Source organism: Heteronotia binoei, chromosome 1 (assembly GCF_032191835.1).
Source record: "Heteronotia binoei isolate CCM8104 ecotype False Entrance Well chromosome 1, APGP_CSIRO_Hbin_v1, whole genome shotgun sequence".
Taxonomy (NCBI): Eukaryota; Metazoa; Chordata; class Lepidosauria; order Squamata; family Gekkonidae; genus Heteronotia; species Heteronotia binoei.
In genome coordinates, this window is record NC_083223.1 from 106,743,929 (window position 1) to 106,771,549 (window position 27,621).

A 27,621-nucleotide genomic window follows, 5' to 3' on the forward strand; every position below is an offset into this window, starting at 1 on the left:
ATAAATTTGCCATGCTGTCGAAAGCTGCCACATTTTCTCACTGCACTAAAAACTAGTGAGCAAGGGAAAGATTTATCTTGCAGCCTAAGGGAAAACCAATAAACTGGAACCATCTCATTCTTAACTTGTATCTAAAATTGAAGGGTTTTTATGTACTGAGAAATCCCTGCTTTCTTTCAGCACTTAATTTTGCTCTGTGTTAACTTGCTTTTCTCAATATTAATTGAGTACAGTAGGAGTTTAATAAAAATGCTTAAGTATGGACCATTAAAGAAACTGGTGTGTTTGTACCAGAAACCAACTAAAGTGATTTCCAGGATTAATTTTACCCTGGGCTGCTGAGAAGATATTGGATTTATATTCCACCCTCAACTCCAAATGTCAGAGTCTCAGAGTGGCTCACAATCTCCTTTATCTTCATCCCCCACAATAGATGCCCTGTGAGGTGGGTGGGGCTGAGAGGACTCACAGCAGCTGCCCTTTCAAGGACAACCTCTGCCAGAGCTATGGCTGACCCAAGCCCATTCCAGCAGGTGCAAGTGGAGGAGTGGGGAATCAAACCCAGTTCTCCCAGATAAGAGTCCGCACACTTAACTACTACATTAAACTGGCTCTTCTCTCTGAGAAGAGGAGGGACAAGGAATTCAGAGTTCTTGGAGTCCATGAACCTAGGCAAGGTGCTTGGGGGACAGTAGCAGCATTAGCTGTAAAAACCAAGCATCCTTGATGCCCCTGAGTGGCTTTGATTGTGGCCTTTCTTGCGCACCATATCATGATGCACTGTGCACACCTATCCCTCTTGCTATGTATTTTTCCTTTTAAACATACTGTTGAGGGAATACAAGCCATGCCTACACAGTACTGGAGAGCATCCCATCAGTTTTGAAATGTTTATTTGGTTGTTGTAGCAAAATAGTATCACTGAGCTCTTATATCTTGCCCTCCAAGGGACTGGACACCAGAGGCTATCCAAGGTCTCCAACTGGCATGTGCCATCTGCCTGACTTTCCTATCCTTCAGAGGGGCTTTTTTCCTCCTTCTTTTGGTTCACTTACTGCCAGTACCTGACCTTTGTAGGAATTACCTATTGTGAAAAGGTCAGGGTTCCCAGCTTACCTTCCTTGTGCTGCTTCTTTTAAGGCCTTGCAATTGTTGCTACCCAGCATCTGTTCACATGGGGACAGCCTACTGCACTTGCATACCACTTGGGGATTAGCAGATTGCCAGTTGGTTGACTGCCCCCCTTCTGCTGTTTCCCATCAAAATAGCATGGAGGTCTAGGTGGTACAGAGAAGAGTTGCCAGCATTAGAAGTTTTAAAACTTTTATTAAAAAGGAAATGCCCACATCCATATTGCCAGCATAGCAACAGGCTGAGCAAGGGATCCAAGGAAAAAGGAAAGGTCCCCTGTGCAAGCACCAGTCATTTCCGACTCTGGGATGAAATTGCTTTCACAACGTTTTCACGGCGGACTTTTTACAGGGTGGTTTGCCATTGCCTTCCCCAGTCATCTACACTTTCCCCCCAGCAAGCTGGGTGCTCATTTTACTGACCTTGGAAGGATGGGAGGCTGAGTCAACCTTGAGCCAGCTACCTGAACCAGCTTTCCCTGTGATCTAACTCAGGTCGTGAGCAGAGTTTAGGACTGCAATACTGCAGCTTTATCACTCTGCACCATGGGACTCTTAAGGGATCCAAAGGAATGGGTAAACATGCAATTCCTCTCTCTCACTCTGTGTATGCCCTAGCTGATGTCATTGTAAGACAAGCTCCTAAACACAGAAGTCTCCTACATAGCAATGACCATGTTCAGCAGGAGCTGAAGTAACAGCTCCATCATCTTAGATGGGATCAGAGAAAAAAGAGAGAGACCCTCCCTCCCAAGGAGATTTATTTCTCCCTGCCTCCTGAAAGTTGAAGGTGTTTTCCTGAAGTTTCCAGGAACTTATTTCTGAAGTCTGTCTGGCACCTTAAGTCTTCCAATTCTCTGTTCCCTGCTGGGTGTCACTTCCTAGCAGGAGGTGTGAGCTGACCATTTCATTGTCCCTAGCCAAGCGTGCTATTTGTGTTTTCCTGGTTGATAAAGCTGGAAAGCAGTTGACCTCCCCCCTCACCACCACCCCCACACCAGTTCTCTGCCAAGAGAGAGACAAACATAAACTCAAGGTGAAGGTTTTGTACAATCCAAACCTCCAAGGTAAAACACATTTCTCTTCAATTGTCATGATCAAAAATAAGACATCTTTAAGGCTGCACTTTCACAATCATTATAATTGCATGGAACACCACTGAGTGCAATCACTGTGCTTGAGCACTGTTAGAACACTTTGTTAATATCTGAACTATTAATGAAGTTTAATATGGACAATTTTTATGGTAGTTTCATATGCAGAAACTTGGTTTCTCTCTCAGTGCTCTGAGTACTGAATTCCCTTGGTCATGATTGCTTATGCAAACTGTAGCAAAAAATCAACACAGCTATTTCAATCTAAACAGAAAAAGGGACCTTGTTTTGTTAGGATAAGGATTAGGGTTGCCTGCTTAGCATCACATAAGAATATATGCTTAATGTCTTGCTTCCCCCATTGGTTCAGGGAAGAATTTTCTAGCATCATAGATACTTGCTTTGATCCAAGGAATGTCCCTGACCTGGGGGTCATCATGGATGGAAAGAGGTGCAAGGGTCCTGGTGAAATGATAACAGAAGCAGCCAGAAATTGAAAATAGCCTTTCAGGGAACTTTATTTAGCAGCTACCTAAGCTTGCTTACTCCTGATCATGACCTTCCTTGTGATTTACAGTGCAATCATAAACAAAATTACATCCTTCTAAGCAGTGGGTTTTTTTAAAAAAAAAAACGCCCAGCAGGAGCTCATTTGCATATTAGGCCACACCACCTGGCCTGGGAGCATGTGGCTGCCACATGGTAGGTCAGGCCAGCTGGAGCCCTGGCCAGACCAGGCAGAGCTCTGCCCCTGTGAAGACCAGTTCCTATAGGGTATCATAAAGAATTGATCTGTGGGGCTTTGGGGGGCTGTTTTTTGAGGTAGAGGCACCAGATTTTCAGTACAAGTTTCAAAAAGATTGGACCAGGGGGTCCAGTTCTATGATCTGCAAAAGAAGGTGCCTCTATCCATCATTTCCAAATGGAGAGAAGGCCTTTAAAAGGCATTTGATCCCTTTAAATGTGATAGACAGAACTCCCTTTGGAGTTCAGTCATACTTGTCACACCCTTGCTCCTGGCTCCACCCCCAAAGTCCCCAGATATTTCTTGAGTCAGACCTGGCAACCCTAGCTCCAGCAGAACCACCCATCCCACACTTCTAATGCCATCAGGGAATTTAGAAGAATAAAACTCAGCTTATGATAGCACCCACAGATGGGCAGGTTTTGCATTTAGTAGAACGAAATGTTTATCATGGTTTTGGCACTCTACCGTATTTTGCTATATACAGTAATGTCAAAAAAATGGAAGGCATAACTATGCCTTTTGTTAGTGTTTGGGTTTAAATGAGCAAGTGCATATGATGGTAGTACTCACAGAAATTCTCCCTGGAAGAAAAAACAAATATTTCACTCACACATTTGGGTAACCTCTTTTCTTTACAGAAATGCTTTTCAAAAGGTCACTGAACAATAACAATATATATATAACTTCTCCTTCTATGCCAGAATGCTATCATAACTATCATAGGTTTGTGCTGAATGACATTTGTGTAATAGTTCATGTTACTGTTTTAAATAAAAATGTGTAACTTCCCATTAAAACCAATTTCCTGCAAAGCAACTAATACAAAATCTGATTTTTAAAAGATTCAGGGATGGTTTTGCAGACCTGTTTGCATAAATGGAGAGAAGGATTGTAAAGAGTAGAGAACATTAAGAAAGGGTCAACATGGTTTCTAATTAAAGAAGTATCACCTAACCAACAAAGATCTTTTAGAGTGCCATTACAAGCTAATAGACATTAAATTTACTTAAAGCCTTATGAAGATTTTTACCAAGGCGTCAAAGAAAATGTAACATACAGGCCATCTTATAGACTGGTTACAAGTTTGAAACAGTAAGTGGAGCTCAGAGAGAAATCATTAGCTTTCATCTGCACTGATGAACAGAAGTCCCCAAGGTAAACCTCATGTCTCCTTTTCATGGTGAGGGGGAGTTAACAATATGATCCTAAGTTGTGCTGAACAGTGAAGACAGTCAAATTTGTGGATAAATCCAATTTATTCAGGATGGTGAAATTCCAAAGACAATGAAGAGCTCTAGGAACAGCTCTCCATAATGACAACATAATAGAATATGACTTCTCTTTTAAGTGCAAATACAACTTGAGGGGAAAATTTCCTATTTCTGTTGATGGGCTCCAAGCTGGTAATACTGTGCAAGAAAGTGTCTTATACTGGAAACTCTGTCAGTTACAGCTCAGTGCACTGTCATACTGGGAAAGGAGGTTCAGCTCCAGAAATTCTTAGAAAAGGGGTTGAAAACAAAATAGGTATTATGGTGTCATTAAATGACTCTGTTTTCTACCACGTATACCTGAAGCATTTGAATTGCTTCAGAATGGGGGGGGGCAGTTTATGCACAGAATAGCATTTCTTGGGGGGGGGGAGGAAATCATTCAGGTTTCAATTGTGTTAGGAATTGTAGATTAAATATGCATACACCTATAGAAACATGTTGCCAATTTGTACATCTGGGTGTGGTTGGCTATCTCCATCAGACTGGTGTGGTACAATCAAGCCAATCCACATTTTAAAAAAGAGAAGACAGCAGGAAATTAAAAACCCACATTAGTGTTGCAACATGGAGCACAATTACTCAGTTGTATAGTAACAGCTATATCAGGTTTGTGACAGATGTGTGTTATTAAGACTTCTGTGGCATAGGGCACAAGAGAACTTTACTGCAATGCAATCTGTTTTCCCCTTTGTTGGGTTCTTTCATTCCATGTTTGGGAATGATGCCCAACATTTGGAAGTTTGTTTATATAAAAGGTTAAAAAAATCACATTACCAACAAAACAGTGCTTTCAAATATAACTGCCTCGCTACTAGTGGAAAGATTTGTAGTGGCAATAGTCAATGCAAGGAAGATGTTTCAAAAACAGCTTTATAATGTTTTAATAATGGATGGCAATTAATAAACTCTTAAGTAAGTGCCACCCTCCACAAATGGTTGTCCACTGAAATGCTTACTGTCTCCCCCATTTGACTTCTATAAGTGAACTTGCAAAATATATGATCTTGCCATCCATTTCATTTGCTTTTCTTTTTCCTTCTGTCTTGGTGACTGAGATCAGCTCCTCATTGTTTTCTGGATAAGTGTTCTGGATAAGTATCCAGAAATCATGTTTTCGGCCATCTCCCATATTTATTTTATTCATTTCAAAAATTTATTAGCCACCTTTTTACCTTTAAAAGTAAAAAAGGTAAAGGTAGTCCCCTGTGCAAGCAGCAGTCATTTTCGACTCTGGGGTGATGTTGCTTTCACAACGTTTTCACAGCAGACTTTTTATAGGGTGGTTTGCCATTGCCTTCCCCAGTCATCTACCCTTTCCCCCCAGCAAGCTGGGTATTCATTTTACCGACCTCGGAAGGATGGAAGGCTGAGTCAACCTCCGGCTACCTGAACCAGCTTCCGCTGGGATCGAACTCAGGTCGTGAGCAGAGGGCTCCAACTGCAGTACTGCAGTTTTACCACTCTACGCCACGGGGCTCTTACCTTTTTACCTTATAGGAGCTCAAACCAGTGCATGATGATGATGATGATAACAACAATAAGCGACAACACAATAAAATACATTTTAAAAAACTAGATGAAAACAATAGGAAAAAGAACTAATAAAATTCTGTCATAATAAAACTGTCTTCAGTTGTTTCCTAAAGACATTTACCACCATAAAGTTCCTTCAAACATACCTTCTCTCCACCCAGACCTGCTTCCTTTGGAAATGTTCCTTCTCACCTTTTCCCCAATTGGGCGGGGGGGGGGGTTACTTCCAACCTACAAGCCAAGAGAAACCCTGGCCCTGTAACTGAAGTCAAGACTTGTCTCAGAAGTACACTTCTGCTCGAAATCACCTGTGTTGTGCAGTAGTTCAAGTCCACATCTGCCATAATGTAACATGGAACTTGCCTTTTCTGTGGTATAGTGGTTGGATTATTGCCTAGGACTCTTGCCAAGAATGGCTGTTAACTTCACTGTTGTGAAGAACTTCACCATTTATCTTTTCCACTGAGAGAGAAACTTATGCATGAATTCCAGTGTAGATCAGAAATGCCAGAAATTCCATTTGGCTGCATGACTGGAAAATGTGATGTGCTGAAATGTTGAGGAGTGGACAGCAGAGTTAATTTTGCTCTCTGTTTCACTGATCACTGAGTAATCTTTCCAGCCATATTTTAGTATTTTACAAAATGTGTGTTTCTGGATTCTCTTCTGCCCAGCCAGTGATGCTGATTATGTTGTATCTTCGCCTCTTTTTCTTCTAGGGAACTTCTGCTGTCTATAGCTCTTGGACAGGTTCTATCCCTGCTTATTTGTGGTATTGGCTTGACCAGCAAGTATTTGTCAGAGGATTTTCATGCCAACACGCCAGTCTTTCAGAGCTTCCTCAACTACATTCTCCTATTTTTGGTTTATACCACAACATTAGCTGTTAGACAAGGTAAGTGATATTTTGTAGATGTGATGTTGTTGGAAATTGTATGAACCATGGGACTTTTTGTGGCATTCCCCCCCCTTTTTTTAACCCCAAGGAGGGCACAATATCACAACACCATTTATGCAGTCTTTTAAACATTTATTTTTACATGTTTAAAATCTTTTTAAATGATGGGAAATAACTTTTTTTTTTTGCTCACATCTGTTTTTGCCATCTGTGCTCATTTTGTAGTTTGTGCTGAATTGGAATGTGTGTTTTATGCTGGAGAGTTGGGTATAGGGTTGCCAGGTTCTTCCTGGCTGCCATCAGTGCCACAGAGTTTTTACTCAAATGCTTGAGTGTTCCTCACGCGATGACGTCACTTCCAGGTGACAAGCATGTTGGGTGCTGACAGAGCTCTTTGGGGGCAGGGATCCCCCTGCCAGCCAGCTCTGTGCTGGCAGGATGGGGGCCCCAAAACTGGGGAAAACTCCACCCCCAGGGAACCGTAGCTGGGTTGTACATCTGTTCATGTCCCTGGGGAAAATTATTTGTAGGAACACATAGTGATTCTAATGGTGAGTCTAAGGGTCACACTAAATGTTATGACATTCATGGGTCTCACCATGGATGTTGGCACCATTTTAGAATTGAATTTGGCCATTTAAAAATGTTGCAAGGGCCCAATCTGCTGTTTTGCCACTTGAAAAGGCATGTGGGTGGGGGGAAGGACCAGACTGCCTGCTCCTACTGTGGGCCAAATAAGTATTGGACTCACAGCATTTTAAAATGGCAAGGTTTAGCTACCCTTCAATGCCATAACATCTAGTTTGGCCTTCAGAGAGTGCCGTGAAGAAGGGTAACACACAGTTCTTGAGCCAAGCCAAGCCAAGTTTCTACCCCCAGGACGTGTTGCTTAGAGCAGTGGTCCCCAGCTGTTTTGGTACCAGGGGCCAGTTTCATGGAAGACAATTTTTTCATGGACAGAGGGGGCATGGTTTTGGAATAATATAATTGTGCACTTTATTTCTATTATAATATTGTAATATATAATAACATAATTATACAGCTCACGGCCCGGTTGCTAACAGGCCATGGACTGGTACTGGTCCATGAACTGGGGGTTGGGGCTTAGAGTATCTGTACATCTCTTTTGCTGTTCTGTTTGCAAGAAAAATATCTTCTGCCTTGGACTGAAATATGCTTTCAAGTGCAAGTAGATGCTACTGTTTCTGTATAATCTCATGCAGCTTCTAGTCCTACCCTTCCCCCCTTTTAATACGAAGAGCTTTCCTATCGAAAAATAGATAGGAAAGGGAGAATATGTTTAGATTCAGTTGTATTTATTTAAATGAATAGACTATCCTAAAATTTTGAAATGAAATTGAGTAAGGAAATTCAAATGTATAGGTTAAATAGCTATCAAGAGAGTGAGCCTATTGCCCATACTTAAGTATATAGGCTTGAAATGAGATTTTAGTTGTCAGTATTTGTATTCTTTTCCGTTTTACGTCTGCTAGTTATTTGGCACCACTCATGCTGCTTAAATTCTTCATTTGTAGCACAGTCCTGTGGAGCAGACAGTACACCATGTTACAGATAGTAAGTTACTCACTCCCAATGGGATGCTTGTGATTAAGAGGGGGCTGCTGTGTTCCACTGCAGGAAAGCTACTAAATGAGGATTTCTGTGCATCTGTTAAAACTTTGCTAGACTGGCAAATAGTGGCATCAGAGACAGCTTGTTTCAGCAGAGTTTTTTAAAATTCCACTTTTCAGTGTAGATTGGTAGCAGGCTTGTACAACATAGGAACTCTGGGTCAGTTGTAGCTTCACCCTGTCTGCTTGCTGCCTTCTGGAGAAATTCAAAATACTATCTGGGCCAAACCAGATATGACAGCATCCTCATATTTGCTATGGGGATGCCAAAACCATTTTAAAATGATTTAAAAACGCTGTGAAGGCCTGATCTTGATTGGGAGTTGAGGAACTCTTATTACCCCTCCCCCAGTGGCTTTTCAAGTGCTAAAATAGCTGCCTCCCCTGCACATTTGTTTTGGCACTTGAAAAGGTGTGGGGGAGTGAAAGAAATGTGTCAGTCTGCCATGTTGCAGGCCCGATCCTGTGTGAGTCATGCAAGTCAGGTGGTAGCAGGTTGCCCAGTGTCTGTGGCCTGGTCCTGATGACTTCTCCCACAAAGGCCAAAACAGCCCTGGAAAGGGCTCTCCTAGGGTTGCCAATTCAAGAAATATCTGGGGACTTTGGGGGTGGAGCCAGGAGACATTGGGGTGCAGTCAGGAGCAAGGATATGACAATCATAATTGAACTCCAAAGGGAGTTCTGGCCATCACATTTAAAGGACCACACACCTTTTAAAATGCCTTCCTTCCAAGGAAATAATGAAGGACAGGGGCACCTTTTTGGGGGGCTCATAGAATTGGATCCCCGGTCCTATTTTTTTGAAACTTGGGGGATATTTTGGGGAGAGGCACTGGATGCTATACTAAAAATGTGGTGCCTCTACCACAAGAAACAGCCCCCCAGAACCCCAGATACCCGTGGATAAATTCTCCATTATATCCTATGAGAATAAGTCTCCATAGGAAATAATAGAGTTCTCAGCAGACATTTCTACCCCTTCCCCCTGCTTTCTGATGACCCTGAAGTGGGGAGAGGGCCCCTAAAGCAGGGGGCCCCCTGCCCCACCTGGAGATTGGCAACCCTAGGCTCTCCCCTCTGCCTTTTATAGATAGAAACCAAGCCTTGAAGGCTGGCAATAATGTTTTGGATGCATAGCAGTGGCCGCTGAGGGCATTCATTCCATAAAGCTATAGAACTCCTTGTATCATTTTGGAGAGTTTCTCCCCACCATGTATCTTTTTAAAGATTTCAGGTATTTCTTCAAACTTTTAGTTTTTTCAGGTTGGTAGAAATAACTTTCTGGTCTGTTCATGATTCCAAACTTTGCATTTAAGTATCTACAGATCTGGCCATGTTGAAAATTAGAAAAATAGGCACAGTACTACAAAGAGTAATAATAAATAGTATAATAAAACTGGATTATGAAGTTAGAGGACAATGAAATAAAAACAGTACAAAGAGGAAAGTAAATTTTTCAGATACTAGAAGTATTATCCTATTTCTTTTATTTAAAAAAACCCTGTTGAACAATTCCAACTTAATCAGGATTTCCCCTTTTACTACTACCTTATTTCCTTTATTTTAAAAAAAATGTCCTTTGAACAACTCAATTCCACATGTTCTGTAGAGTGATAGAATTGTGAGAGTTTTCCTGATGTCATCAAACAGACTATTCCACAGAAAATGCCTATGTATATTTGCAGGGGAGCACCTTCAGAAGGTTTTTCAAAGTTGTCTTGGGGGAGTATATTAAGAGATGGTTCTGCAGATACATGGGTCCTAGACCATAAAGGTCTTTTAAAGTAATAACTTACATGCTGAATTGAACCTGCAACTAATTGGAGTGCAATGGAGTGACTGCAGGGAAGGTATAATATGTGCCTAGCTTCCAATAGTAATTGAGCTGCAGCATTTTGTACAAGCTGGCATTTTCACTGGTAGATCCCATATACAGTGTGTTACAGTAGTCTACGCTCAAGGTTACTGTGGCAGTGACCCATATGGCCAGATCAGCTGTGGTAAAATAGGAAGCCTATGTCTGTGCTAAGTAAAAATGGGAAAAAATAATTTTGTACTGCTGCATTAACTTATTTCTCTGGCAGTAATATTGGGTCAACTGTAAATCTTAGGCTTTTAACAGAATCGCCAATGGTCAGTTGAACCTTATCAAATGTGGGAAGTGTGATGCTCTGTAAGATCTCAGCCTTCCTGATCTACATCACCTCCATCTTGCCAGGGTTCAATTTCAAACTGTTCACCCTTAGTAATTTAAAATACAGCAGCAAGGCAGCAGTTGGGTGTCATCAGCATATTGATGACAGTGAATGCCAATAGTGTCAATGGTCTCTCCTAAAGGATTTATATAAGCAGGCCTCAGATTCAGTGGGAGCTCACAGGAGCACAGCTCCTGAACCTTTCTGAGAGTTCCACCTCCTCCTTCAGTGAGTTCCACCTCCTTGTCCATTGAATAGTATTGCAGCTGCATAACAATCCCTGGATGAGCTCCACCACCTATTTTTCTACAAAATGACCCCTGTATATAAGGATTAAACAACATGAAAGATAGGATTAAACTTCATGGGACCCCACAGGAAAAGACCCACACCACTAATAACTGGTCTCCAACAGCAACCCCAAATCCAACTATTTAAAGCATTCCAAAGTATGTCCTTTAATATGTACTTCTACTTCTGGACATCCCAGAAGGATGGCATGGTGCATTGTATTGTTAGTATTTGAACATTTTACAATTGCATCCTTATTTTACATTATATGTTTTTAATTTCAAATATTCTTAAATCCAAATGCCAATATGTACAGAAACCAAATTATTTCTAAGCTAGATTTATATAATTAAACTTTTGAAACAAGCAGGTATAGATGGTGTATGTATGGCATGTACAAAAACAATCTGTTCCATGTGCTGTTTGTTTCTCAAATTATGAAGTCAGGAACTCAAATTTCAACTTCAGAACAAACATTTTCACCACCTGCATATCCAAAGCATGTTACATAATGTGGTTTTCAACTTTTCCTCAAAATGCTACCTGAAGCATTTTCACCCCTGTTTTTTTCACCCCAGAACTATGGCCAACCTATATTGTTTGTTGCCCTCCCCAACAACATTGTGAACCATCTAAAATGGGAGTAGGGATGAGAGAGTGTCCTCTCCCTGGATTCAGAACACAATGATAAAATTGACACCAGTTTTTCTAGTCTGGAAGACCTACCCATGTTGCATAACTGATGTGTGTCTGAAACTCCTTCATTGTAGTAAATTGCTGGGAGAGCTAAAACTTGGCTTGCTTGTACTGATGAACTCAGATGTAGTAAAGAAGACAGTAGTGTGGGAGGGCACAGAGCAAAAATGGATACTGAAGAAGGAAAATTAGGGATCTGATAGAGAAATATGTGGGTTAGGGAAAAGGAGAGGTATAATGGAGATAGGGCTGCAGAGAGAACAGAGCACAATGGGTGCAGAAATAAGAGAGCAATGCGGACTGTAGGGAGACCACTGAGGCAAGGAAAAAGAACATGAAAGATAAAGTGCAGGAAGCCTTGTGGAAAAGGAAGTGATGGGGGGGGGAATCAGATTTGTGCAGTGGAGAGGTAAGAGAAGAGTGGATAACTGTGACATGGCAGAGTAAACCAATGATGATACATAGACAAAGGAGTGAGTGACCACAATAAGGTGCAGACCATGATAAAAGAGAATGATGTGGATAAAGTTTTTTTATAAAGTTCCTCATCAAAGTCTCCTTAGTAAGCTCAAGAGTCATGGAATAAAAGGACAGGTCCTCTTGTGGATCAAAAACTGGCTAATTAATAGGAAGCAGAGAGTGAGTATAAATGGGCAGTCTTCACAGTGGAGGACGGTAAGCAGTGGGGTGCCGCAGGGCTCAGTACAGGGTCCCATGCTCTTTAACTTGTTCATAAATGATTTGGAGTTGGGAGTAAGCAGTGAAGTGGCCAAGTTTGCAGATGACACTTCAGGGTGGTGAGAACCAGAGAGGATTGTGAGGCACTCCAAAGGGATCTGTTGAGGCTAGGTGAGTGGGCGTCAACGTGGCAGATGAGGTTCAATGTGGCCAACTGCAAAGTAATGCACATTGGGGCCAAGAATCCCAGTTACAACTACAAGTTGATGGGGTGTGAACTGGCAGAGAGTGACCAAGAGAGAGATCTTGGGGTCATGGTAGATAAGTCACTGAAAATGTCAAGACAGTGTGCGATTGCAATAAAAAAGGCCAACGCCATGCTGGGAATTATTAGGAAGGGAATTGAAAACAAATCAGCCAGTATCATAATGCCCCTGTAGAAATCGATGGTGCGGTCTCATTTTGAATACTGTGTACAATTCTGGTCACCACACTTAAAAAAGGATATTTTAGCATTGGAAAAAGTCCAGAAAAGGGCAACTAGAATGATTAAAGGGTTGGAACACTTTCCCTATGAAGAAAGGTTAAAATGCTTGGGGCTCTTTAGCTTGGAGAAATGTCGACTGCCGGGTGACATGATAGAGGTTTACAAGATTATGCATGGGATGGAGAAAGTAGAGAAAGAAGTATTTTTCTCCCTTTCTCACAATACAAGAACTCGTGGGCATTCAATGAAATTGCTGAGCAGTCGGGTTAAAACGGATAAAAGGAAGTACTTCTTCACCCAAAGGGTGATTAACATGTGGAATTCACTGCCACAGGAGGTGGTGGCAGCTACAAGCATAGCCAGCTTCAAGAGGGGGTTAGATAAAAATATGGAGCTGAGGTCCATCAGTGGCTATTAGCCACAGTGGACAACTCTGATCCATTACCTGGTAGAAAAGTAACAGCTAACCCTTCATCTCTTTGAGATGAGTCCTCCCGAACCAGAGACATTTCATCTCCTGTCGGTGTTCCCCCAAGATTTCGTTTAAAAACTGCTCTGCCACCTTTTTGATTTTAAACGCCAGCAGCCTGGTTCCATCTGGGGACAAGTGGAGACCGTCTCTTTTGTACAGCTCCCGCTTGTTCCAGAAAGCATCCCAGTGCCTAGCAAACTTAAACCCTTCCTCCCTACACCATCATCTCATCCACACATTGAGACTTCTAATTTGTGCCTGTCTCTCCAGCCCTGCACGTGGAACAGGTAGCACTTCTGAGAAGGCTACCTTGGAGGTCCTGGCCTTAAGTCTCCTCCCTAGCAGCCTAAATTTTTCCTCCAGGACCTCATGACTGCATTTCCCCACATCGTTGGTGCCAACATGCACCACGACCACTGGCTCCTCCCCAGCACTGTCTATCAGCCTGTCTACTACATGCGTAATGTCCACTACCTTCGCACCAGGCAGGCAAGTCACCATATGGTCAGTATGCCGTTTTGCCACCCAGCTGTCTGCTTGCCTAAGGATCGAATCACCAACTACCAAGACCCCCCCCCCATCTCTCCCTGCCCAGGGATGGTTCCTTGGCACCAAAGGATACCCGCTCACCTACTGAAGAAGAGATCCCTTCTGAGGGCACATTCCCCTTATCCTCAGCACGGTGCCCTGTTCCCTCTCAACCCTGGCAGCAACAGGACTGCCACGTTCAGAGCGGGGCTCATCTAATACATCCCCGAGAGTCTTCTCCGAGTGCCTAACTGACTGTCTCTGCTTCTTCAGGTCAGTCACCTTGGCCTCAAGGGTATGAACTTGTTCCCTGAGAACCAGGAGCTCCTTGCATCAAGAACACACCCAAGATTTCTGTCCTGTGGGCAGATAGTCATACATGTGACACTCAGTGTTGGATTCGTTTTTTCCCCTTGTGTCTTCAACTTTTCCTAGCATTATTGTCTTTTCCAGGGATTCTTGTCTTATAGTGTGACCAAAGTATCGTAGCATCAGTGCAGTCATTTAGCTTCTAGGAAGAGTTCAGACTTGATTTGGTCCATAGCCCACTTATTTGTCTTTTTGGTGGTCCATGGTATCTATAAAACTCTCTTCAAACACCACATTTCAAAGGAATCAACTTTCTTACCTTCACCTTTCTTCATTATCCAGCGTTCACACCCATACATAGTAATGGAGAGTACTGTGGTATAAATTACCTTGATCTTGGTTGCCAGCAACACATCCTAACACTTAAGAATCTAGCTCCTTCATGACAGCCCTTCCCAGTCTCAATCTCTGTATTTATTTATTAAATCATGTATATCCCACCTTTCCTCTAAGGTCAAAGGAGCTCACAATAATATTTTAAAAATCCCCTAGTAAAAACCAAAGATAAAATAGCAAGTCCCAAATCTCTTCATCTTTCCCTCTTGCACCTGCAGTGCTTTGAGTGTACACCTAGATATGTGAAGGTCCAGATAAAGAACACTTTTTCTGAGCATTAATTCTTCCAGTTTCCCAACAGCAAAACTGGCAATTTTGAGAAGCCCTGGGGGAAAAAAACCAAAACCCTCTCTTAAAATATTATCTCTTTTGGAATTAGTTAAATGCTTTTTAAGACAAGGTGTCATTCAAAATGTGTAGTCTGAAAATGTTTACATATGACAGTTTTATAGCATTAGATAATAATCTATACAGTTTATTTTCAAGCATGGGTTTATTGAAATGTGACTAATCTGTCCACAGTTGATATGATGTAATGTGCATATTACACTCTTGAAAAGTTCAGTGTTTCCTGTGTTACCAAGTTTAAGTCAGTATTAAAATATGCGGATAGCCTTTTTATGATTATGATACTGTTTCTATACAGCTACCACTTTCTTTTGTTTACAACAAAAATTGTGTTTTGAGTTTTTCTGCTTCTCAGATAGCAATATGGAAGATACGTGTGCTAAGACAACCATAGGTTGCAGCAGGTTGCAGCTGTCCCTCTTTGTTATTGGGTATACTCACAATTTTGCTTGTAGAAAACTGACATGTATACTTTGAAATTTCATAAATAAGCCAAACAATACATGCTAATTATGTAATGTGAAAAGTGCTGCTATGCATCAATGGTGATTTCCCCTGCTACTACTACAGTAATCTGTGTCCTACAAATTGTGGGTCAAAGGACAGCCCCAGAAATATCTAGGGGGCAGCAGTGAAGTGGAAAATTCATGAATATCACACTTCCCCTGTTTCCAGGATTAGAAATGCCTACCATGAGGAGAAACACAGCTTAGGATACAAACTACTGTTGTAAATGATGGATTTGATGTTGTCAAAGCAGTAAAAATAAGTATAAGCTAAAAAAAGTATTGCAAGCATTCAATCAAATTTCCATTTCCCCTTGGTGGGTAGGGGGCTTTACATCTTTATGTACAATTTTGAGCTAGACCTAGGACCTAACTATTGTATAACCAGTTCACTGAGGATAAGAAACAGTGGTGGTTTAACTTAGAGAGACTGATTTGAAAGACATAAGCAAAACCTGCCAAGGTCTTGTAGGGAAGTTGTGAAATCACCCTTTCCAAAGGTTGCTAGAAACAAAAGCTGAACAAGTCACATGAAAGCTGCCTTATAGTAAATCAGAACATCAGTCCATCAAGGTCAGTATTGTGGTCAGACTAGCAGTGGCTCTCCAGAGTCTCGGGTGGAGCTCTCTTACATCCCTGTTGTGGGAAAAATCAGAGCTGGTTCCCTGAGAGTCACTTTGGTATAGTAGTTAAATGTGCAGACTCTTATCTGGGAGAACCGGGTTTGAATCCCCACTCCTCCACTTGCACCTGCTGGAATGGGCTTGGGTCAAGGACAACCTCTGGCAGAAAGGACAGCTGCTGTGAGAGTCCTCTCAGCCCCACCAACCTCACAGGGTGTCTGTTGTGAGGGAGGAAGATAAAGGAGAGTGTGAGCCGCTCTGAGACTTTGAGATTCGGAGTGGAGGGCAGGATATAAATCCAATATCATCTTCTTCTTATGAAAGCTGCCTATGAAGGGTCTATGTTATTTTACATTGTTAGAAGCACATGATCACTTGCTTGATGCCAAAGCTTAGCAAAGAATCTAGGTCAAAGAGAGAGAGAGTTCATTTCAGGAAAATTTAGAGTGAAAAAAATTACTTTGGCTGGGAAGATGTTTGTTAGATGGAGATGGGAAAATGCTGATAAGAGAGAGAGGTTCTCATCAGATCTCATCCAGATCTTATCTGTGCCCAGTGTGAGATCTAAAGATAGATGGACATTGCCCAGAGTGTGAGAGCCCATCTGTGTTGCAGCTGGTGACAAAACTGTCAGATTGACCCAGAAGAGAGATAAGTGAGAAGGTTCTCAGGGCAAGAACCTATATAAGTTTCACAAATTTTCCACCATCTTGCTGCTTATATCAGAGTGCCAAACAGCATCTCTGGGCAGGTTAAGCCAAAGCTGGGTTAAAGATCTTTAACTAAAGATTGGGCTGATAGAATTTAGAGAAGAGAAGATGGGAATTTAGAGCTTTAGCAGGTATAAGATTGTGTATGAGATTCGCTAACAGAAATAGAGTCTGTAAGCCTAACTACTAAAACTGGAGCATAACTGTATGAGAATGTATAAGTGTTTTAACTTAGAGCATAAAGTGAGTTTGCTATCTAACTGTTTTGATTTTCTCTATATAGCTTAAATGTGCTGTCCTGAGAAAAAACTGGAATACAATAAAGCTTATCTTTTGTTTTGAAAAAGTCTCCCAATTTTCTCTTCTCACTTATCTCTGATAATATCTCTCTTCTGGGTCAATCTGACAGTTTTCTCACCAGCTGCAACACAGATGGGCTCTCACATTCTGGCCAATGTCCATCTATCTTTAGATCTCACACTGGGCACAGATAAGATCCGGATGAGATCCAATGAGAACTTCTCACTTATCAGCATTTTCCCATCTCTAACAAACATCTTCCCAGCCAAAGTAATTTTTTTCACTCTAAATTCTCCTGAAATGAACTCTTTCTGACCTAAATTTTCTGCTAAGCTTTGTCATCAAACAAGTTATCAAGTGCTTCTAACAATGTAAAATGACATAGACCCTTCATAGGTGGCTTTCATAAAGGAACCAGCTCTGATTTTTCCTGCAACAAACCCCTGCTACCTAATCCCTTTAACTGAAGATGTCAGGGATTGAAGCTGGGACCTAGATTCTCTATTATTAAGCTATGGGCCCCCCTTGGTCATGGATGCTTTATTTATGGGCTGACTCCACACTGTGCTGATTCTTTGTTAATTCAAATGCAGAGGCATTCACAGTACTCACAAAGCACCCACATGGCAGTTTTCCTGCACTTTCCTTGCTTCTCTCCTTAATGGCTGTCCCAGAGTACTTTTGGTAGAGCTTTTTTTTAAAAAAAAAAAAATTAGCAATTGACATATTACTATAGCATTATACCAGCTCCTCTGAATTTTCACCTTTCGCTTTTTAAAAAAGCAGTCCTTTTCATTGCAGAGGTATAAAGGGAAAGGTGTATCTCCATAATGAAAATGGCTAAAGATTTGATTTTTAAAAACAGGGGAAATGCTGGGGTTTCCGAGGAAATAGGAGCCCATATATAATAATAATAATATAGTGATATGTCAATTACTGATTTTTTTTAAATTCCCCAAGCCTGGGGAGGGGTCTCTGAGGCAAGGAAAATGCTGCCAGTGAGGGGAGGGCCCTCAAACATGAAACTCTTTCCATCCTCACTGCATCTGAAGGTGTTTTGGCTACAAATTTTCCCAAATAACCTGCCTTGTTTTGGACACCAGACCAAAATAAAATTTCCATGTGGAAGCAACCATAGACAAAAATTCAGAAGAGTAGCAGAAGAATAGTACATTATTTCTGGAAAGAAATTCACATAGCACTTGTCATAATGTTACTAGCATTCACACAATAGATCATTCTTCCTACCATTTCTAACAAGCAAGGAAGTAAGCAGGAAGAAAGCTGATATTTTCAGTAGTTAGAGAACTTATCATTCCCCTGTATTCATGCAGATTGTAAAAGTTGTAATGTCTGAAAATATTTTTTTTACTCTTACCTACTAGGTATTAGGAACAGCACTATAAAATAAAATAATTCACACTGTGTTTATATCAGATCAGAAAACCCTATCAGATCCAATGAGATTTTACAGAAATTAGTAGAAACCCTGTGCATAAAAATACCAATTAGGACAGTCCTGTTCAGCAGGAAGTTGAGCTGTCTCTTCTTGTAGGATGACATCCTGTCAAGCCCATATCAGCTCCTACCCTCCCCAGCAAGATGAAACCAGACCACAGACCACAAGAATTGTCATCAGATTTGGAAGACTTCTAACCACTGCTGAATGTTGAGCATAATTCTCTTGAGGTCTGGATCATTTTTATAAATGGGCACAGTTTGGGTCAAATAATGAATAGTAACTCTCCAAGTCTGTATGTATTTATTTTGGCATTGTTATCTGTTTAAGCAAAAGAAAAAAACAAATACACTAAATCACATCCTTTGATAGTCCTCCTGGATACACCGGGCTGAATTATACAGGGGCTCTTTGGGTTGTATAGAAAGCCTTGAGCCTTTGGCTACCCCCAGGCTAAGTGGCCAGATAACCCTTTCTGCCTGATCTACATCACACCAAGGTGATGCCAAGTACACAGTGGGATAATTCCATATCGTCATGTTAAATTAGAAGAACTAGGATACCCATGTGATTAAAAGGCTTTAAAAAAGGATGGCATGATAGCTATTTAAACCACCAGAATACAGATCTTCAGGTATACAGGGAGTAGATGGGAGCATAGAAAGCAGATATAACTGAGCCTGCAATCACCATACTTGGTTTTAACTACAAGTACTAAAAATGAGCAGAGCTTGAATTCAGCAGGAGTTCACAGGAGCACAGCTCCTGAACCTCCAGCCTGGGTCTACATGCAGTGAGGAGTTCTATCCCCGCTGCACACAGATCTTGAGGCATATGGAAATAAGATATGCTACTGAGCTCCTACATCTTTTTTTCTACAAAATGACTCCTAAAAATGAGTATTATCAGCAGTTCTGTTTGAGATTATGTGGATTCATCCTAAACGTTTTTAAATAGTCCTATGAAATATTTGCCAAATTCTTTGCACAAAGTAATCATGGATTCACTGTTCTTCAATGATGTGGTTGCTGATAGTTTAATGTGATCGTCCCTTATTTTTAGTTTACGTTCTTAATTTCCCCCCTTCCTTAGTGACATCCAAACTTTTGCTTCTTCAAAAATAATTAGCATATAAACATAGCATAAGTTTTCTGGTCCTCTTCAGGTGACCTTACGTTAAGACCATCTCAGTTTATCAAAACTTCTAATTATACAAAACATTTTGCATGAATCAATAGAGTCATTTTGACAAATGCAGCTGTACTGTAAATAGCACATGCTGTTCACTCATCACAAAAAAATAAAATTGGAGTGCTTTAGCAGAACACTACCTTACTGTTACCTTCCACTCCCTCTGATGTATGTCCTTGGTTCAGCATTTGGCTTTTACACATTTTTTATATTTGTTTCAAGTTGCAGATGCTTCTGTCGCTGTGCTGTCTGCAAGCAATTAACGCCTCCTTCCTTACTGTGGGTAATTTCCTGAGGGTAAATTAGTTTTAATTTCCACTCAGCTTCTTTTGCCTGGCTCTATTACACCAATGGGATGGATCATTAAGATTTTTAAAAATCATTTTGCAGCCAACTTCAACATGAATAAGGCTTGATACCTTTGGTGTTCAGAACACTTCTTTGCACCTCAGGATATTCTGCTTGTGGGAATCTGGTTGGCAACTGATTTTTGCCAGGAGCTACAGTTTGAGTTGAGCAGGTGTTGAAAGGCCAGCAATATGGAGACACAGGCAAAGGGCTGTTTTAAACCCTTCCTCCACAGTTTAAAAAGCAGAAAATGCTTTGTCAGAATTCTGTCCTTAGGCTCTTCAGCTTCTATCTTTCCTGTCCAAGTTAAAATACAAGCAGACAAGGTCAAGTTGTTTGTGCAAGTCAACAGTACTCTGATGTAGATTCCGTTGTTGCTCTTATGAGTATGTCTCACTCTCACTCTGTGTGCGGGGCTACTCTGACAGTCTCTGTTGCTATTCATAGTATAGAGGAGTGGGCCATTGCTCATGTCTCTGCTTGAATGGGAACATAGCCCATATCTGTTAGAGACTGTACCATTTTCTTCCTCTCAAATTGGGTACTGCCCAGTTCCTTGAGGCTTAAAAATCAAATGTTGGGAGAATTTTACCCAGTTTTGTCTGAGCGGTTGTTTGTATCTAGGACTTGAATGAAAAACACAAGAACACATTCTATTTTTGTGAATATGGTTAGCTGTTCTATGCAGGGGTCATTTTGTAGAAAAATTGGTGGTGGAGCTCATCCAGGGATTGTTATGCAGCTGCACCTACTATCCAATGGACAAAGTGGGGAGGAGGAGGGAGAACCCTCAGAAAGATTCAGGAGCTGCACTCCTGTGAGCGCCTGCTGAATCCGAGGCCTGGTTCTATGTATATTTCTCCACTTCAAACAGGCAAACTGTGACCATGAAAACTGAAAGTTGCACCAAAAAATGTGGCTCATCTCTACTTAGATGGATTTCAAGAAGTTTCCCACTGAAAGTTGTTTGGGGCCATTAAAATGTAGCTGAGCAAAATTACCATAACAGAAATGATCTGCCTTTGGGATGAGAGGGTAATCTACCTGGAATTCAGTTAATTCCTTGCCCAGCAGAGCATAGAAATGTTATCCAAGGTTAATAGAAGTCCCAGTGTAAATGAAGCCCTTGGAAAAATCCTGATATCATTCAACATTGGGTATCTTATAAAATTGTATTGTCATATGACTCCCTAATAAAAAGTATTTGTGCTTCCACACTTGTGAGACTTCAGTTTCTTCGTACAGTGGGTATCATCATCTTATATCTAATAGTGAGGGTGGGGGCAGTTCGTGGATATCTAAATCTGTGGGTTGGTCCCGTTGACAGAGAAGAAAGATTGGGAGGGGGAATCCCCCAGGTTTTCAAAATAATCTGAACATGGGGAAAAATTGAAGGGATCCCCCCCCCACAAGAGGACCATTGCCTGTGCATGTGCAGACAATGCTTCTGCTCTGAGGGGAAGGCATTGTAGGCACATTACTTGCCTTTGACAATACCCTTAGGCATGATGCTGCTGTCACAGTCATGTCTCCCAGCACTGAAGATAAGAGACAAGTGGTTGGATGAGGAGGCTCCAGGGCTGCTGTTTTCCCTTGTCTGCTGAGAAGGCTGGGCAGAGAGGTGGGAGAGGAGAAGAAGGCCAGTTCCAGCAACCTGCCTCAGTTGTTTGCTGGTCTGGCTCCCCATCCTTACTAAATGACTCATTGCAAGATACAACCTGAGCTGACTGAGGACAAGGAGACTGCAGTGAAACAGAGGGAGAAACGCAGAGAGAATGTGTGTGTATCAGAAGGTTTGGGGAGGCAGAGCAAGAAAAATGAGAACAAGGGAGGGAGGATGAGAAAGAGAAAGGCTAAAAGAGAGAGAAGAAGACCTCTGCAAGCCGCCTGACATGTGGAACCCCACCCCCCTTCAGCTTTGCAAAAATAAGAAAAAAATCTCTCACTTTGCTACAGGCCTTTCCTGCTTGGCATCTCCTTCTCCACTTCTTCCTTCCTTGCTACCTCCTGGCTTCTAGAGGGCAGCCAATGTGTGCACAGCAAAATCCCTAGCAGCATTCCTGCCATAGACTGGCCTCCTCTGCATGGAGGAGAAGGTGGCAGGAAGGAACTAAAAAGAAGAGGTGGGGGGGGTGGCAGTAGGGTTGCAGCAGGAATGAGTTGGGGTGGGAGGCAGAGGTGCTGTTATAAGTGTGAAACAGGAAGGCAGATGTGAAGTGGGCAGCTGAGCAGGCCAGCAAGTGAGAGAGTAGGGAGGATGAGAGATTGCACAGCAGAAGATTGCACACGGTAAGTCCAGCAGAGATTGCACACGGTAAGTCCAGTAGAAGGCAGTGATGGGAAGGGGACAACAAGAACAAGGAAGAGCTGAAAAGGGGATGGGTAAGGAATAGCAGAATCAAAATAATGGGGGTGCTAAAAGGGAAGGAGAGGGCTCTTGGGCTGGGATCCCCCCATGAATCTCATGGCTTCCTTGTGCAAAGAGACAAAGGGGAAGAATGACAAGAGACAAATGGGGGAAGAGGGCAGAGGAAAGAAGTAAAGGTGGGGGGATTGGATGCCCCCTCCTCACAAGTTCCTTGTTAGTCCCCACTTCTATATTCTAATAGCCAAACCGGCCAAATCTGAGGATAGTGAACGGACAAGAACAATCTTTTTAAAACATGAAAAGCATCTCAGGTTTGCAGAAAAAATCTGGGGGGGAGGGAATTACATTGAGGGGTTAAAAAACCCTAACAAAATGATAAAAGGAGAACCTATAGCTTTAACAAAATATCTCAGTGACCATTTCTAGGTAGCCACAACTCACTTGGTTTCTGTCAATAAAAGGCAGAGGGAGGATAAGAGCCATCCCAGGAATATTCTGACTTTTGAAGGAGAACTTCTTGGGGCCAGGCATGGTGACAATCATCAGGCAACTTGCCTCCGCCCAGCAGAGCCCCATAATGAGGCTAGGAAGAGGGTGACACCCAGCTGAGCCCTGTGAGGAAATGGGCAGTGCCTGCACAAGGCCAGGCAGATGGTGGCACCTGACCCAGCCAAGTGCCAGACAAAGCAAGGGAGATGGTGGTGCCTGCATGGCCAAGTCCTACATGAGGTGAAGCACATTTGTGGTGCTTGGCTCAGCCATGCAAGGGCTATAGTTTTTCCTGGGTAGAGGAGTAGGGAAGGGCAGAAAATTGAAGATGAGATAAAGGTAGGCTGGTTGGTGGATGGGAAGTAGAGAAGGAGGCAGGAAAGACGGAGAAGGTATGGGGGCTTTCAAGGAATGGAAAGAGGAAACAAAGGGGGAGAGGGAAATCAGACTTACCCCACAAGTGCTTGCAGGATCCCACTTGTAACTCTTTTCAGAGTTACCAGACCCTAAGTTGGGCCAGGAGATCCCCCCCCCTAGGCTTCAATCTACCGCCCCAGCTGGCCATTGGGGGAACACGACTCCCAAACAGGGATGTCCTGGCATGATGACCATGATGTGATGACATCATTCAGAAGTGACATAATTACACTGCTGGCAACACCCTGGGTTTTAGGCAAACTTTATGGTTTTGTAGCAAAAAAACCATAGAATTTTTGCCCAATCATGTGCAACATTGACAACACAATGATGTCACTTCTGACTCGAGTTATGTCAGTGTGCTGCACACACTTCACACACACACACCAGAAGGCTCCCAGAACAGCAGGCAGGTAGAATCTGGCAACCCTAATTACTCTCTAATTTTCTTTTGCCTGTTTGGTGCTGGTAGAACATAAATGAATATAAAAGAGGTGCACTGTACTGCCTTTTCCAGGCACCTCTCCTAGCAGGAACACTGAAAAGAAGAATTGGGTTTTATGACATAGTGACAACTGAGGAGAAATAGCAAACTCAGGATGTTTGAACAGAGTTTGAATTTGCTTACATTTTCCATAGTATTCCAAGGAGATAGTTTGCCTCTAGCACCCACCCTTTCTAGGTGAATGATCTGAATATCTGAAAGAGAAGATGAGTGACAGTTTGTCAGTCAGTTTTGTATATCTGCTGCAATGACAAAAAACAAACAAATGCAGAGACAGGAAAGCAGCATTATTTATTTATTTTAATCATTTGTATCCTGCCTTTTTACTCAGTTAGGGCCCTCAAGGCAGTACTGCTATTTTTGCTCTTTATTCTTTTAGTACACTTGCCCATAGAATCTGTCCAAAGATTTATTACTGTCATTTTGTACTTGTTACATCACAGAATTCATGTTCAACTGATCTGGATCTCAGTTTCAAACAGGATTCAACATCGCTCTGTTCAAGTCAGTTTTCATTTTTGTCAGGGTCTTTTCCCTCTGCCAGTTGTTTAGTATGTTGTAAACATATAATTGCCAAGAACAACAGTTAAATATGACATGCAGAAGCTGGCAGATGAAGTAGCTAACCTCCCCCCGCCCCCCCCCCCCCGCCTTTAAACACTGATTTGTTACCTGTATCTTTAAGGCTGAAATCCTAACGCCGCTTTCCTGGGAATAAGCCCTACTGAAAACCATGAGATTTACTTCTAAGTAGACCTGCTTAGGATTGTTCTCTCTCTCTCTTTTGACTGTTCATGTGCTGACCAGATCTTTGGAAAACAGCCACTTTTTAAGGTACCTTTTCTTTTTGATCTGGGATGTGGTGTCAGATCATATCAATTCCCTCCTTCCTGCATCAGCTGATAAGAATAAATTGTTCACATCCTGTGGATTGTATGAGCTGAACATTAAAAGCAGAGTTCCTTTCCAGTTGAGGAGGCAGAAGATCAGCAGGAATGCTGTAATACTGGGTATTGATGGTCCAAATTTAAAGTCATGGGTGATGTTAACAAAGTAATGACAACACAGGAGACAGAAGAAGGGCTGCCTCTTTGCAAATGAAGCATCTAATCCTACAGTGAGAGGGGGGAGAAAGGCAAAATCTCACTCCAGGATCCCAGAAGCCTGCAACTGAACATATGCATTCTGTAGCAGTTTTGTTATAATTCAGAGAGTTGGAGGCATGGCAGCCCTTTTCCTAAGTCTGAAAGCTGGTTTCACCGTGGTTTCATTGGAATCCCTGTGGTGAGTTTCTCACCCGTGGGTGTATCTTTTAATATAAAATGCTGCGTGAGTCAGAGACATGTTGTCAGTTTCCCTACCTTAGATACACATCAGTGGTGTTTGTGGGTGATGATGAAGAAACTCATGATATGATCAATCAGTTAGATGAACTAATAAATGATTTTGCTGGTGAGGCTGGGGTGAAAAGTTTGCCACAGGGATGCTATTTCTCTGATTGTAGGACAAGAGATGCACATGTAGCACTGTAGTCCATCATGACATCTGAACCAACAAGGGTTAATTAAGGTACCAGAAGAAATGGATTAACACTTAACTCTTGCCCCAAGAAAATAAGCACATCTTGATAACATCCTGATATATAGCTAAGGTGAAGGTTGACAAGGTATATGTTTGAAGGAAATGCTCACTGCGGCTGCAATCCTAACAGGGCTTTCTTGAGAGTTAGGCTGATTTAATAAAATGGGACCAACTTTGAGTAGACTGCCTTAGGCTTCCCCCATGACATATAAATTTTTTCCTCTACCCCTGAATGTCCCATCAGTGAACTCTCTAGAACAAGTTATGTTTTTGCATGTGCTCTGATAGCATAAACAAGAGTATTAAAGGAAGAAACATCTAGAATATGTTTGTGCAATCAGTTACCCTAAGGTTAAGAACATATGAATGTTTGCTTGTTTATCCACTCAAATTGGGCTGGATGGGAGACCACCAAGGAATTCCGGGGTTGTGACTCAAAGGCAGGCAATGACAAACCACGTCTGAACATATCTTGCCTTGAAAGCCCTACTGGGTTGCCATAAAACAGCTGAGACTTGATGGCAACAACAAAAACAACCAAGGGGTTATCTTCTCAAGTGATTTTATTTTTTTATTTTAAAGAGGGTCCCCAAGGCAAGGAACATTAAAACATTTGAGACATTAAAACAGCATTTAAAATAAAGTATTTATAAAATATCTAAGCAATTCAATAAAACAACTAAACATGCAACTGTACATAACAATAACGAGGAGGGCCAATAGCAGTAATAACCCTGCAATAATTATCTCTGTTTTTTGGGTACCGAATTTAGTAGGGAATGTGAAGCAACAATTAGCGTACGACTCTCAAGCATGGATACTCAGATGGTCATGTCAGTATTTTATCAGAGTGAAAGCACTACTGCTGAATGCCAGGTCTGTTCTGGAAAATCATCTGCCTTCCAATATTCAGTCCTTGAGGCACAGCTGACACATGCCATCAAAACTAGACTTGATGAGATTGGAGGGGTGTATTAATACATCCCAGTAGTGTGCATTATCTGTCCAGATTCTGTGGTTAGGAGGGGATGTTGCTGTTAAAATGCCATCACCTTCTCCAAATGTTTTGTCAGTTAATGTACCAGTTTTTAATTAATTGACTTAAATCTTTGTGTTCCAAAGTTAGTGTTTCCATTGTGTACCACAGAACATGATACCCAACAGTCCCTGACTGAACTGCTGAAGTGGTCTTGAATCAAAGCCCCTGGAAATTTTTAGTTTTAGGAGCCTTAATATCCATGCTTTGTCCTTCCCATCGAGGGTAGCTCAGGTCTCCAAAGCTGCCATGACAACCCTAGGACTGATTCAGAACATCTCGGTGTCCATGCATGCCTGCGATGGGTCATGGCAGCTAGAAAGCAAGGCTGGCTTCAGGATGCCTTTTAACCACCCTGAGCCTGCTTGCAGGGAGGCTGGGATATAAATCCAATAAAATAAATTAAAATAAATCAAAATGAACATATTATTTTAAAATGTTTTCTTGCATATACATACCTTACCTTCAGGAAGAAGAAGAAGGAATTGGATTCATATCCCGCCCTATACTCTGAATCTCAATCAGTTATTCAGAAAACATTTTAAATATGTTCATTTAAAAAGGTATTATGTTAAGCAGAGCTTCTGCCTGAAATGTTGAAAAGTTACACATAACCTCACTCCCTTCCATTCTGTAATTGGTGCTGCCTCCTTTGGAATCAATTCTATGACTGTGCCCACCATCCTGTGTCACAATTCCAAAGGTGCCCACAGTGTCAAAAAGTTTGGAGACCTCTGAACTATGGGTGTGCAAAATAAGTAAATAATAATAATGGGAAAATTCAGATTTGGATGCACTCAGGGTTTTAAAATTTGGGGGGGGGCTGAATATCTCCTAATAGCAGATTCAGTAGTCAAATCTGATTTGAGAGATATTTGGCTATTCCTGAATATATGGCCCCATTATACCCTAGGGGCCATTGAAGTCCATGGCAAAATAGGGTATAATGAATTGCGGCCGGGGGGAGGGGGGGTTGAGTAGAAGCTCCAAATTTTCAGGGCAGCTGCAGGAGCCTCTCTCCAACAGAACCCCCAAGATTCAAAAAGATTGGACCAGGGGATCCAATTCTAGGGTCACCCAAATAGGGCCCTTTCCCCCGATGGTAGGGGGGGAAATCAATCAGTGACTTGGGGGGGGGGAAGGGGTTTGAGTGTGAGGCATCAAATCTACAGGGCTGCTTCTGATGCCTCTCCTCCACAGAACCCCCAACTCCCAAAAGGACTGGACTGGGGGTTCAACTCTAGGGGCACCATTTATGATGGGAAAACATACCCCAGGCAGCAGTCAGATTCTCCTAGAGAATCTCTGCAGTCAAGTCAACTGTGCTGAGAGTGCTAGCTTGCAAGGAAGGAGCATAGTTGCCAGCAGAACAAGTGCTAC

The 27,621-nt window shown here is 42.0% G+C and overlaps 1 protein-coding gene across 1 annotated transcript in view; it reads left to right on the forward strand.

Moving 5' to 3' along the window:
• SLC35F1 (solute carrier family 35 member F1) overlaps positions 1–27,621 on the forward strand; it is a 369,791-nt gene that overhangs the window by 194,895 nt on the left and 147,275 nt on the right. Inside the window, exon 2 of the mRNA XM_060238608.1 lies at positions 6,499–6,674. Within this exon, the coding sequence (XP_060094591.1) occupies positions 6,499–6,674 (176 nt within the window). The remainder of the gene's footprint in view (positions 1–6,498; positions 6,675–27,621) is intronic.